This window comes from Spermophilus citellus (assembly GCF_964194105.1).
Source record: "Spermophilus citellus genome assembly, chromosome: 5".
NCBI classification, from domain to species: domain Eukaryota; kingdom Metazoa; phylum Chordata; class Mammalia; order Rodentia; family Sciuridae; genus Spermophilus; species Spermophilus citellus.
The window spans coordinates 52,206,593-52,222,006 of NC_138186.1; the positions used below are offsets into that span (position 1 = coordinate 52,206,593).

The 15,414-nt window shown below is 34.8% G+C and overlaps 1 protein-coding gene across 3 annotated transcripts in view; it reads right to left on the reverse strand.

Moving 5' to 3' along the window:
• SRPK1 (SRSF protein kinase 1) overlaps positions 1-15,414 on the reverse strand; it is a 69,704-nt gene that overhangs the window by 25,085 nt on the left and 29,205 nt on the right. For all 3 annotated transcript variants that reach the window (XM_081294373.1, XM_081294372.1, XM_081294374.1), the window contains 5 exons: positions 14,821-14,939; positions 12,943-13,051; positions 10,878-10,965; positions 9,697-9,784; positions 133-239 (listed from right to left, as the gene is read on the reverse strand). In XM_081294373.1, the coding sequence (XP_081150499.1) occupies positions 133-239; positions 9,697-9,784; positions 10,878-10,965; positions 12,943-13,051; positions 14,821-14,939 (511 nt within the window). The remainder of the gene's footprint in view (positions 1-132; positions 240-9,696; positions 9,785-10,877; positions 10,966-12,942; positions 13,052-14,820; positions 14,940-15,414) is intronic.

Here is a 15,414-nt window from a genome sequence, read left to right on the forward strand (position 1 = left end):
GCTGGGAAAAAACCTTAATTTTAGCAATTAAAAATCCCTGATTTTTAAAATAAAAATTCTATTGGGAATAAGAACACCTGATCTTCAGCAATATTTGAAAAATGACCACATAGCAAAGAGAAAGAGACATACTTGCTGAATGATTTTTTTGACACAAGGCAGTGGAAGCCCCTGATAATTGGACTTGATGATCCACTTGAGCAGATGATGTCCCAAAACTTCAAACACCATGCAGATATCTAGGAGTTCATTAAGGAATAAAAAGGAGGCACAAGAGAAAAGGGCAAAACAAAAGATTCCACCACAATGAAAGTGTTACATATTGTTTTCTTTTGATACAAAAAGTTATAGAGCTTGATTGTCAATATTCTGAAATTCCAAGGTCTACTGCTAAAAAAAAAATCCATGAAAAGAGAAAGAGCTAGTTTCTTGATAAAAACTATACATATTAATATACTCAGTGGTAAAAAGAAATAAAACCCCCACACACAGTGCAAGCACTAAGCTAAAGCTATTGAGGAGTTTTAGGCAAAGCAGTTTTTTCCCTAATATAGAGGGTTAATAGTTCCTATCAGAGACTCAAACTAAAACAAACAAAACCTGAATGATTCCAAGGCATTATTAGATATCAAAACTAGAAAAAAAATGTCAACCTTTTTTTTCTTTTTTGTTTTTTTACAATGCTGGGGATTGAACCCAGTGCAGGCAAGCACTTCCATTGAGCTATAGATCTTTAGCCCTTTTTAAAAAAAATAGAAAACTGACTTGATTTATGCTTTATAGTTTATAAACTAACCTTCATCCTAGTGCCACCATGTGTACTCTTTATATTCAAACATTCTCATCACACCACAGAGCAGGAATACTCTGAGCCTACTCTTTGAGTGTGCATGGCATTTCAGTTGTCGTCATCTTTTTTTTTTTTTTTTTTTTTTGGTGGGTGGGGGGTACTAGGGGTTGAACCCAGGGGCACTAAACCACTGAGCCACAACCCCAACCTATTTTATTTCAGGACAGGGTCTTTCTAAGTTGCCCAGGCTGACTTCAAACTTGTGATCCTCCTGCCTCAGCCTCCTGAGCCACTAGGATTACAGGTGTGTGCCACTGCACCAGGCTTATGTTGATGTCTTCTATCCTCATACATTAAATATACATTAATATACATACATTAAATAGTCAAGACATAAACATAATATAGTAATAACCCACTGTCCAGGTATTGAAAAAAAATTTTTTTTTTAGTTGTAGAAGGACACAATGCCTTTATTTTTTAAAAACTATAGATGGATACAATACCTTTATTTTATTTATTTTTATATGGTGCTGAGGATTGAACCCAGCATCTCATGTGTATAAGGCAAACACTTCACCACTAAGCTACAACCCCAGCACAGATTTTTGTTTTAAATAATATTTGCAACTAAAAGAAAGCCTGGACTGATTAGAAAAATGGCTAGATGCAAGGCTACAGGACAGGAAAAATACAGGATGAGCTTAGGACACCTTCCTGTGCCAAACAAGGAAATTAAAAAAAAAAAAAAAAAAAGGAAATATTTTGAAGAGAATGCAGTTGCCAAAGTGAGGACTATTTTGAAGAGTAAAGTTATGAGTAACAGACTAGCTAAAAATAACCAGGTGCAGTGGCATAAGCTTGTAGTACTCCCAGAAAACTGGGAGACTGAGTCAGGAGGATCGCAAATTTAAGACCAGCCTGGGCAACTCTGCGAGAACCTGTCTCACAATTAAGATAAAAAGATGTGAGCTGCAGTTGTGGCTAAGTGGTAGAGCGCTTGCCTAGCACAGGTGGGGCACTGGGCTCGATCCTCAGCACCATATAAAAGTAAATAATTAAAATAAAGGTATTGTTCACATCTACAACTAAACAACAACAACAAAAAAAGGATGTAGTTCAGTGGTAGAGCACCTAGTTCAATCCCCAGGACTGCCTGCCCCTCCCACAAAAGAGTACATATACTGATGTTATTTTAGTGTGAAAGGGGCAGAAAGGAAATGTCTTCTTTAAAGACAAATGATAAATATACAAAATATGATGGAAACAGAAAAATCATCATTTTTATAATCACTATAATAACAACAGGTTCAGGTAAAAATCATGAAACTACTATGTAAAAGGGAAAATGATTGTCACAGTATCAAAATACCACTTCACAGATTAATTATAAAAGGAACGAGGTTTTTTTTTTACAACAGTGAATTCAATAAGGCACCACCTCAAAGAGATAATCAAACTTAGCACTACCAATGATAAACACAAATTTGCACTGTTTGCCCTCTGATACAATACACTTGAGAAGAATAAGACATTATCTATCATACTTGACAAAACTGATAAACTGAACTAATAATCAGAGAAATCTGAATTAAGAAACAAACTAATAACTAGCCTAAATTCTTAACCAAATAAGAAAAAAAAAAGAAAAAAAGGTTAATGACATGAAAGGATGGTTAATGGGACATGACAAATCAAAACAACATGATCACATCTCAAGCTACTATAATGAACCCCCCCCAAAAAAAAAGACAAAATATAAAAAAACAGCAAAAAACTCTGGACACTGGGGAACAAGAGCAACAATCCCTGAAAAGAAGGAAACAAATGAGTTAAATTCTAAGATGGCCCCCACTATACTGCCTTGACACTCTCTAGTCATCCTATGAGTAGATTGAGCTGAAAGTCTGGGGAGACAAGGAAGCTATACAAGGCATCAAAGAGGAGAAAGCCATAGAAGAGAACTTGGGAATTTCAGAGGGTTCCCTTCAAGTATTGTGCAGAGTACTAACAAGTGCATGTATGTGAGGAAACTAACAGAGGCAAGGAGGAAAAATAAAAAAGAACAAATAAAGGCCTTGTGTCCACCTACAACTAAAAAATATTAAAAAAGAAAAAAAGAGAGAGAGAGAGAGAATTGTCCCAGGGCATTGGGTAGAGTATTCAGGAAGGTCTTGACTCAGTAAAGAGGAATGTTTAGCTCTAAATCAAGCACTGTGCACCCAAGAATGAAGGTCAAGATTTATAGGAATGCAAGCTTTCCAGCAGTCAACAACATGTTTGGCATTATCTTTAAACATGTTTTACATTATCTTATTATCATTATTCTAGAATTGCAGGAAAACATATCCAAAATTACAATAACTCATAAAGTACAATGTAAAAAATGAATGGGATAAATGGCAGATAAGAATACAAATAAAATTAGTGAGTTTAAAGCTACAGCAATTGAAAACATTCAAAATGAGATACATGGAGAAAAAACAATCCAAACAACCAAATTTTTTTTTTACTCAGCCACAAGAGTAAGCTGTGAGAGGAATCTCAAGCAACCCCCCAAAAAAGGGAGGGGAAGAAGGAAGGCACTACTTTCTGCAACAAATCAAGACATCATAAAAAAATAATGGCAATGATTAATTCAGTAGCAAAGCATAACTCTTGGCACTTCAGATTCTGGATGTCATTTCTCACAAAACAGAAGTAGAGAAATGTTTGATTCTAGAGGAAATGTACAAAATAAGCCTGGAACATCCTGATGAGCCAGATAATAAAGAAAGTGCCAGGCTGGGGTTGTGGCTCAGAGGTAGAACACTCACCTAGCATGTGAGGCACTAGGTTCAATCCTCAGCACCACATAAAATAAAAATAAAGATATTATGTCAACTTATAATTAAAAAATAAATTTAAAAAAACCTGCCAAAGAGCTCATGTGGATCCTAACTCAAAACAAACTAACTAACAAAACACAAAACAAAACAAAAAACTAGAGAGGGTTCTGGTGGAACAGGAATCCACCCCAGTAACCTATTTCTCTCCTAGGTGTTGCATTGGCAGATTCCTTCTGATATAATTATTTGAAATTCTGGAAGTATACTGAAAGCTTTCAACTTCCAAGGGAAGACTTGGATGGTAAATGGTGGTTGATTTTGGTCAATTTCAGCACAGTAGCAGCTACCATTTGCCTACTTTCAGACCTGTGGAAGTAGCCCTGCAAATAGCTTGCAGGAGGAGCCAGGGTGCACAAAAAGGATGCTGAACTAAACATCAAGGATCTGTTCTCTGACCACAGCTTTTAATCAGAAAAATGAGGTATAAAAAGATATACTTTTACACCTCTAACTGCTTCAAGCCCCTGCCATACCAAGTGACTTACAGAGATTTAAAGGGTCATTGCCCTTTTCTTCTTCTTCATTTTTCTGATTCCCCTTTAGAAGCCAGACTTAAAGACTGGAATGTTTGAGAGCAATTGCATACATTGAAAAATTGACTATGCATGCCCAGAGAAAAGTACAGGCTCTCCAAAAAAACCTGAGAAGACCATTAATTACGTCTTAGGCTGATCCTTCAGAGATTTTTGTGATAGTAAAATCCAAACAAAAGCACAACAAACCCTGAAGAAGGGGCAGGATCTGATTTATAGTTACCATGCAAGAGTCAATGTCCAGTTTTCAACAAATTGTGGCTTATCTGAAAGAAACAAAAACTGCTCCTAAAAAAGACCTGATGGCAAATCTATTAGATAAAGTCTTTGAAACAACTGTCTTAAAGATGCTCAATGTGGAAAAAGTCAAGAAAGTGATGTATGAACAAAACAAGTTATCAATAAAGGGAAAGAAATAAAGTAACCAAAAAGAAATTTGGAGGTCAAAAGTACAAATGAAACGAAAAATTCACTAGAGGAATTCCAAGGCAGATTTGAGCAGGCAGAAAAAAGAATAGGCAAACTAGAAGACAGGGCAATGTTAATGATATATTGAGTCTGAGGAACAGGAAGAAAATGATAAGAGTATAATGAAGTGGCCCATTTGTGGCAGTCTTAGAAGAAAATCAGAAAGGGACAGAGAGAATATTTGAAGAAATAATGACTGAAAAGTCCCAAATTTATTGAAAGACACAAATATAAACGTCCAAGGAGCTCAGAGAACTAAAAATAAGATAAACTCAAAAAAATCCACATCATAGGACAAGCAAAAATAAGATCCACACCAAGGTATATTATACTCAAACAAGAGAAAGAAAGAATCTTGAAAATTGCAAGAGAAGAGATCTGTCAAATGTAAGATTATCAGCAAATTTTTCATAAGAAACTTTGGAGGCTAGAAGGCAGTGGGCCAATATAGTCAAAGTGGTGAAAGAAAGACTGTCCCTACTTCCAGCAAAACCATCTTTTAAAACTGAGGGAGAAAGAAGATGGGTGCGGTGACTCACACCTGTAATCCAAGTGACTGGGGAGGCTGAGGCAGGAGGATGGTGAGTTCAAAGGCAGCCTCAGCAAGACCCTATCTCTAAGTATCTAGTATCTCTGAATAAAATACAAAAAGGACTGGATATGAGGCTCCTGAGCTCAATCCCAGGTACAAAAAAAAAAAAAAAAAAAAGTGAGAGAAATTAAGACACTCACATATCAACAGTGAATAGTGGAATTTATACCACTAAATGTACCTTACAAGGAACCCTCAACAGAGTCCTTGAAAGTAAAATGAAAGGACAGAAACTCAAAAGTCATATGAAAAAATAATGATCTCAAGGTAAATACACAGGCAATTATGAAAGCTAGTATTACTGTACCTTTGGTTTATAACTCCACATTTTGTTTTCTACATAATTTAAAGACCCTTTTTTTCTTTCTTTTTTCTTTTGGTGGTGCTTGGGATCAAATCCAGGGCTTCCTGCATACTAGACAAGTGCTCTCCAACTAAGCTACATTAAAAACCCCTATTCTTCTGAAGGAATTACTAGTTTTTATTTGGGGGAACATAATATATAAAGATAATTCTGTAACACCAATAACCAAGGAGTGAGCATGGAGCAAATTAAAGTAGTTTTGTATGATAGTGAAGTTAAGCTCGTATAAATTCAAATCTGTTCAAAATGTTCAAAGATTTTAGGACAGCAAATCTAATACCTGTGGTAACCACATAGTATAGTCTACACAAAAGGAAATACAAAAGGAATTTAGATATTTTGTTACAAAAAAATCAACTCACACCAAAGACACTGCAAGAAAGTTATAGTGATGGATGTTGTAATGCTTGTACATGGTTAAAATATATTTAATACATTAGGAAAAAAATGAGAAAAGAAAGCATGAAGCATTTGGAGAAACTGAAACACTGACTCTCTGACTAGAGAAACTTGATGACAAGAAACTAGTCTTCTTTTTTGTTGTTCAGGTTATAATTTTTGAGATCCCTTGTCTTTTAGAGATACACTCTAATAAGATTGGTTATGAGATAAATGCTGTAAAGGGTAATGGATCTGTGAGGATTTATAAAACTATTCTACTTATTTTATGTTTGAAATTTACCAAAACAAGTTTTTTTAAGAAATGCAAACTGCTTAAAACAAAACAAAAAAGATAAAAAAATTTTAAGACCACCCCCACCCCCAGCAGTACTGGGGTTTGAACCCAAGGGTGCTCTACCACTGAGCTACAGCTACAGTCCTCTTATTTGTTGAGAAAAAAACAAATTACAATTTGACATGTTTTAATTTTGTGAAATAAAAATCGTGACATATTTAGTAGCTTAAAAAAAAAGGATAGAAGAATGTCATAACTGGTTATAGATCAAAATGGATGAGTCAGATAACTTGGGTGAAAGAAGATTGACATGACAAGTCAGAAGAAACAGTAATAACTAAACTAAAAAATAATACATTAAAAAATATATTGAGGGAGCTGGGGTTATAGCTCAGTGGTAGAGCACCTGCCTCGCACATGTGAGGCACTGGGTTCAATCCTCAGCACCACATAAAATAAATAAATAAAAATAAAGATGTTGTCCATCTTTAAAAATATATAATATATATTGAGCTGGGAAGAGTGTCACACCTGTAATCCCAGTAGCTCAGGAGGCAAAGGCAGGAGGATTTCTGAGTTCAAAGCCAGCCTCAGCAAAAGCAAGGTGCTAAGCAATTCTATGAGACTTTGTCTCTAAATAAAATACAAAATAGGGCTAGGGATGTGCCTCAGTGGTTGACTACCCCTGAGTTCAATCCCCGGTACTCCCCACCCCAAATTGAGGAGAAGGTGTGAAAAAAACAACAAAAGGCTAATAACATCACTGAGTAAAGCCATGGTTAGGATCATGAAAATCAAAGGAAGAGTAGTAATGCAGAAGAAAGGGACCAGGGGAGAGAAAGAGATAAAAACCGGAAATACTGGGGAATGATATTGGCCAAATTATACTGTTACACTGTGTGCATGTATAAATATATAACAACAAATACCATCATTATATCCAACAATTTGCACCAATAAGAAATACTGGGGAAAAAGAGCCATGTTTAGGGTACACTAAGAATAAGAGGAGTTAGCAATAGAGATTAAGTACATAGTTTAAAAAAAAAAAAAAGGCATCTTGAAGACTTAGGTGTATAGGTAGCCAATAATGACTCACTGGCTTAATGTCATTATATAGATACCAGCTATTATTCCTTATTAATTCTTCTTAATGGCCATGGAAATAGAATTAACTTATTTAATACTGAAGTCAGTACTAAGTATCTAGTTCAGGATCTTTCATATTTTAATATGAGAAAGAAGAATGATCTAGAAAAAAGCAGTTTTCAGACACAAAGAAAAATGCCGTTATACAGCTTCATCTGTAGGTGTGCTATGCTGTGAAAAGGGATAAAGACAGGTGAATGACATAATCAGTTAACCCTCAACACAGCTCTGAGTAATATCTTTTTAAATTTCTAATAGTAGCAAATAATGCAGTAGCAAAGACAGCTGGGAGATATGCAGGAGGAAGAGCAGAGAGAAATGGCTAAGTACAGGGGAGAAAATAATTAAAAAGTGAACAGAAATCACATAGTAATATTTCAAAAATACCTTAAACTTGAAATTCAGATCTATTGATAATTTTTTTAAAAGCCTTCTTCTTGGGGCTGGGGCTGTAGGTCAGTGGTAATGCGCTTGCCTTGCATATGTGAGGCACTGAGTTCAATCCTCAGCACCACATAAAAATAAAGATACTGTGTGTCCATCTACGACTAAATAAATATTTATTTAAAAAAAAGACTTTTTCCTTATAGTTCAACAAAGGTCCTCAATATTACTAAGGAGAATATGTAGAATATTTCTATAGTTTTACTTGTAATTTTACCAAATAAGTAAAGAAATCTGGCACAATTTCACAAACATTATAAAACTGAATAACAAGACAGAATCTAATGGCTATCATGACATCCTGCATAGATTTTATATAACCTTTTTATTACTTTGAAACAACACACAGGCACGTGCGCGCGCGCGCACACACACACACACACACACACAGAACCATCTACACACTCTCACGCACACACATGGAACCACCTACAAAGTGTCCACAATAGGTAAAATACTGTTTTAACATGAATGTCAGCGATTTTACTGAGCAATCGTGGGTTTCTGATTTGTACTTCTCTAAGGGAATCATTCCATACTTCAGAATGATAAGCCTTTTCACATTAATACATACCTCTTCTTTCCTCATCCTTTCTTCCTGCTTATCTGTCCAAACCTCTTCCCACAGGCACATGAAACTACACAGCCATTTGTATCCCATCTCAATAACAAATACAAAACCCCCACCAGTTAATAAGAATGTGTGTCCAGAAAAGCTAAACAGACATGAAAAACAGAATGATATATGACATGTCTTTCCTTATGCTTCGCTTGTGTGCATATTACTATGAAATGAACTTGGGACCTGAGGCATGCTAGGCAAGCACTCTACCACCAAGTTATAGCCCCAAATCTTTTAAAATTTTATTTTTGAGACACGGTGTCATTAAGTTGCCCAGGCTGGCCTCAAATTTGTTATCCTTCTACCTCAGTCTCCCTAGTAGCCACCACTCTTGGCTTCCTTATCCATTTTTAGGTAGCTACTTAACAAATAATTTTATAGATTCTCCAATCTGAATTTTTCAGATTTTGAAAAATATGACAGGCTTTCTTAATCAATAACCTTTCAAGTAGCTCACTGCACATCAGATTGATCAGTTAACTTATGCAGAAAATCAGGGGCCTGGGGCTGTAGCTCAGTGACAGAGCGCTTGCCTAGCATGTATGAGGCACTGGGTTCGATCCTTAGCACCACATAAAAATAAACAAACAAAATAAAGGCATGTTGTCCATCTAAAATTAAAAACAAACAAACGAAAAACACATAAATAAAGAAAATCAGTTAAGGTTCCCTCCAACACTAAAATTCTAAAAATCTATATAAAACCATTTAATAAGTCAGTTTTTCCATTACAACAGAATGCAAACAATCATATTCAAAACAAAAGCTACATCTGCAGTCTCTTCAATATTAAGATCTGGTGAAAAAATAAAATCATGACAAAATCTTATTTATATATTAGTTTTCACACAAAAAAAATTACTTCCCCTAAAATTTCTGTGATAGTTGGTAAAGATCATAGAATATTTATTTAGTAACACAAAGCTATTTTTTTAAAAAATGGTTCCTTTGGATTTGCTTTGATTTTTCTAAGATGGAAACCCAAAAGAATATCCTGAAAAAGCATGCCACACAAAAACAGACATAAATCAGAAAAGTTCAATAAAAGAAGGTAATTTTATATTTTATTTACTAAGAAATCACGTAAGTGCAACTTGTACAAATCCAGCTCCTTTCTCTGAGATAAAGTCAATTCCTGATTTATTTAAGAATAAGTTCTTAAAAGGATACGTGTTCCATTAACTCCTGATATTTTAAAGTCATCCAGTAGTTGAACGACCATTTCTCTATTTGGATCATTAGGATCTGAATTTCGAACCTGTACAAAGGAAAGAGACAATATTCATCAAGAGGGAAAAAGCACGGAAATAAGCCAAATGGTAGAGGAAGAATACCTGTAGCAACCCAACTCCAAGAATGGGCTCCTATAAATATATACACTAATTTTCTAATTCAACTATTTTGTGACTTGAAGTGCTGCCTCCAAATCAACTGCTGGTTACCAAGTGTGAGGAATTAAGGAGCTTTCACAGGATTCAAATCCAAAAACTTTCTTAAATAAACAGTACGGTGGGGTTGGGGATATAGCTCAGTTGGTAGAATGCTTGCCTTGCATGCACAAGGCCCTGGGTTTGATCCCCAGCACACACACAAAAAAAAGAAACAAACAAACTAAATAGTACACTGAATTGCTTTCGGGGACATGCTCCTTATTCTCATCATAAACTGGCACACTGCCTTAGAGATTTCCTGGTCCAACATTCATAAAATGAATGAAACACTGAGGGGCAGAAAGAGGAAAAAAAAAAAAAAAAAGAAGTGATAAAGAAGATACCAGGATAAAGATGAAACAAAATCTAGGTTCTCTAATTTTTATCATACTGATTTCTTCTTAATTTGTAACAAAGTGATAATTTTTTGATAAAATCTGCTCAAGTTTCCAGGTTAAGATGGAATTAATGAATGCAGTATTTATTTTTTGTTACATATTTTAAAACATAAAATAGATGTTCCAAATGTAATCACACAACTTTCCTTTTAACCACAGTAGAAGACATAAATATTTATGGCATATAAACCATGCTCAATAAAGTTTTATTTGTTTGAAAAAATTTTAGGGTGTCTGTGTGTATAGGGAGTATTCTTACCATGATCTGGTATACAAAACATGCTCAATAAAGTTCTGTTTGAAAAATTTTGGGGGTGTCTCTCTGAGTAGGGAGAATTCTTACAACAGCATGTCCTAACAATTCCCAACTACATGACTAGAATGTGCAAATATTGTCCTCTTCCTCTAAACTTCCTTAGGCTATCAGAAGTACACTAAAAATTTTGCCATGTTAAAGAGTCTACCACTTAGTATCTTATAAAACTTTATAATGCTTTTTGCAGTTCATAAATATAATACTCACTGATTTCAGCAACCGGATTTCATCTAGAGCTGTTTCAGTATAATGTTCAGCACTTTTAACTACTTTCATTGCCACAAACTTCTTCCCTCTAAGAAACAAACATAAGCAATTAAGACTAAACATGCTGCCCTCAATTTTTTCTTTTGGTACGGAGGATTGAATTCAGGGGCACTTCAGTCTCACTGAGTTGCTTAGCACCTCACCATTGCTGAGGCTGGCTTTGAACTCTGAAACCCTCCTGCTAAAGCCTCCTGAGCTACTGGGATTACAGACAGGTGCCACTGAACCCAGCCTACTCTCACTTTTGGAAGCTAAGATTTTATTATAACTGAGACACAGTGAACAAATACAAATACTTATCTCATATTTCCCTGTAGACAAAAGTAGCTTGAGCTACTTCTGTGGATTGTTTGTAACTATTAAAGGAACTGCCCAGATTTCATTTACAGGAAGAAAATAATCTATCCTCAGATAACCTGTCACTGAATCTTTTCTCTAAGCTAAATCTGCCTTCTTAATAACCCCCTGAATTCCAAGTAAAACCAAGAAACTAGAACAAATAAGAGGAAAAACCTCATCAAATCAGAATTACTGCGTATACATCTATATGGCAAAAGTTAAAAGGATAAAAGCTATACCACACTTTCCTATAAGAAACCAGAAGAGGGCTGGGGATGTAGCTCAGTTGGTCAAGCGCTTGCCTTGCATGCACAAAGCTCTGGGTTTGATCCTCAGCACAGAGAGAGAGAGAGAGAGAGAGAGAGAGAGAGAGAGAGAGCGCGCGCGCGTGCACCAAAAGGAATACTTGGATGAAAACAAAATGACACAAGCTGTGTGCAGTAACTCATGCCTATAAGCCCAGTGGCCTGGAAGCCTGGGGCAGGAGGATCACAAGTTTAAGGACAGCCTCAGCAACTTACCTAGACCCTAAGCAATTTAGCAAGATCCTGTCTCCAAATAAATTATGCAAAAGGGCTGGAGATGTGGCCCAGAAATGACAAAAATACAAACACACACACAAACACAAATATATATATATATATATATATAGTAAGGTACACAGATAGCAATTACTGTCTCATCAAAGATAGGGACTCAGGCAGGCATAGTCACACTGAGGGATTTTTTTTTTTTTTTTGCCCCAGTGATGTTTTGTCTAAGTATTGAAAATGTGACAAAAAAGATTCAGTTAAAAGAAAAATTGGTTTTGGTCTATAGGATGTAAAACACTTTATTTATAAAATAAAATCTTGTAAGTCATAAAAGTAAATAAAAGATGATATATGCTTAGCTAAATATTCAATGTTACAGAGGTATTTTTATTGTCTATAATTTTTATATAAAGAAAAATTTTAAGTACATAATTGACCAAATCTGTTACAAAAATAATTTCACAAAGGTTGGTCTAACATTATCCAAAAATTTAACAATACTTGAGTGAGAAGACAATTATTAATTTATACACAATTGAATATTTGGCAAGGCTTTGAATTTGGGAGTTCCAAGTATTTTGCTGATAGTAATTTAATCAATCTCCTGTGCTCAAGGTGGGGAAGAATATATATTACTGATTCTTTTTTATTTAGAAAGAGAGAGAGATGACCAGAAACGTGATTTGTCCAAGAACATAAAGATTACTTTTCACCAGACATGGTGGCACACGCCTATAATCCCAGTGGCTCGGGAAGCTAAGGCAGGAGGATCACAAGTTCAAAGCCAGCCTTAGCAAAATCGAGGAACTCATCAACTCAGTGACTCCCTCCCCCTAAATAAAATACAAAATAAAGCTGGGGATGTGGCTCAGTGGTGAGTGCCTCCGAGTTTAATCCCTGGTACCTCCCTGCCCCCCAAAACGATTACTTTCAACAACAAAATTCTGTTCAAGAAATCAGTCTTTAAAAAAAAAAAAAAAAGCCCCTAAACTCTACCACATATATATGGAAAAGAAATCAACCAACCAATCTAGAGATAGACAGACTGAAGCCCAGACCATCTCTGGGAAATCAGACAAAAACATGGAGGTATCATTTAACTAAAATTTTTTTTAAGGACCAGTAAAACTTACTGAATATCCCATGATAACCACACTGTTGAGAAATGTCCCCAGCCCAACTTTCGGATTACATGATATCTCCCATTGAACAGATCTCCGATTTTCACAAGATGATAACCTCCTGGAAGGAAAAAGAGAAAGAGTATAAGAAGAACCAGGATGACAATAAAATAGTAAGAAAAGGTATCTTATATCCCATTTTTGAACATTTATATGCCTTTTATCAAAAGTTTCTCCTATAAAATCAATTCAATAGAAGAAAACCTTATATGTCAAATTAGCCACACAGTATTATTGAGTTTATGTTACAAACAAATCTTAAGATTTTTAAATTTGTTTTAATTATACAATCATCAAATATATGAAAAAAATGCTCATCATCTCTAGCAATCAGAGAAATGCAAATCTAACTCCAGTCAGAATGGCAGCTATTATGAAGACAAACAACAGTAAGCCTTTAGGATGTGGGGAAAAAAAGTACTCATACATGGCTGGAGGGACTGCAAATTGGTGCAGCCAATATGGAAAGTAGTATACAGATTCCTTGGAAACCTGACAGTAGAATGTATTACGATACATCATACATAAATGGAGTACAATTTCTCATTTTTCTAATTATACATGATATAGAATCTCACCAGTTGTTTTATCATATATATACATAGGATAATAATGTCTGATTCATTCTACTATCTTTCCTAGCCCCATAAAATCTTAGTAAGATTTTAAATTGAGCAAGTGATGCTCTTCAAAAGAATCCCATCCCCAAACAAAAATAAGATTTTGTATAAGGTCATTTTTGCCACTCAAAAACCCAACAGATTGGGGTTGGGGTTGTGGCTCAGCAGTAGAGCACTCACCTAGCACATGGGAGACACTGGGTTCGATCCCCAGCATCACATAAAATAAATAAATAAAATAAAGGTATTATGTCCAACTATAACTAAAATAAATTTTATATATATATATATATACACATATATAAAATGTGTGTGTATGTGTGTATAAAACCCCAACAGATTTACTTAAACATAATCTATTTAGAGGTGCAGCCTCAGGATATTTCTTAGGAGAGAGAAGAATAATGAATTCTATTAATTTAGCTGAAAAGTAGAAAATAGAAGGACCCACTTTTCTAAATAAAAACAAACAGGAAGGCCTGAGAAAGCTGCCCAAAGTGGCAGGAATCAAGATATTTTAACATTTATCTTTGCTTGCTGAGAATATGAACTAAGCAAGCAACTTCTTATCCTAGATAGTACAATATATTTGATTATAAGTTCCTACCTCAAGGATCCTGAGATATCTCACCAAGAAACAGAAAAGATAGAAGCAATCTGATGACATAGTTTATGTACCTGTGATTCCAGTTTAACTTATCTAAGCAGTTATCATGAAATGAGAAAAAAGTAATAAGGTATTTTAAAAAGTATATACACACACACATATATATACATATACACACACCAAAATATTATACTTGTTTACAGCACTGAAAACAGCTTTTCTTTTTATTTATTTTTTTTTAGTTTTAGGTGGACACAATATCTTTATTTTTACATGGTGCTGAGAATCAAACCCAGTGCCTCACGCATGCTAGGTGAGTGCGCTACACTTAAGCCACATCCCCAGCCCACAGCTTTTCTTTTCTATTTAATATATGTCTGAAAATTTCTAAGGCAATATGTACTAACATTTTAAAAAAGAAATAAACATTTAATATAAAATTTGACTTTGATGCCTTATATCAAATCAAGAGCAAACACTATTCCTGTATCTTCAAGAAAAGGATGCAACAAGCAGAAAGCATTAAAACTGTGCTTATTCTGATAGACAAAATATCCAAACGAGTAACGGGAAATCTTACTGTGTATCCCCTAACAAACTTACCTTTACAATAATCATTAGGGTCTTCCTGCTCATCATCATCAGATCCTAGAATCTCCTCTTCCTGCTCTGGTATATCACTCTCAGAATGGGGAGCAGAGCCTCGGTGTTGAGCTTCAGATCTAAGAAATGACACAAATACATTTATTCCATATAAACCGAAGAGGGCTTGAAGAAAATATCGTTAGCAACCCCCCCCCCCAATTTTCAGATAACATATAAAAAAAAATCTTATCAAGTAGGAGCCTAAAAACCATAGCTATAGCTTTACTTTGTGTTAGAAAAAAAAATAGTTTTTAAAGTTAGTTCATACCTGATAACTAAATAAAATTTGGAAAATATACAAGAGTACAAAGAGGAAAAATTATCTGAATCTTAATGTCTAAATATAGTCACTGAGAAATTACTGATTTTCTTCTAGTATTGTAAGTTTATAAAAATATTTATCTGTAATCATATATTGCATAAACATTTTGTTTCCTGATTTTTCTATTCTATCTTTCATTATTTTTAGGTAATCTCTTAAATCTTAACACAGTTCATTCAGAAATACCACCATTTACTTTGGCACATTCTAGTTACCTGAACATTTAACTT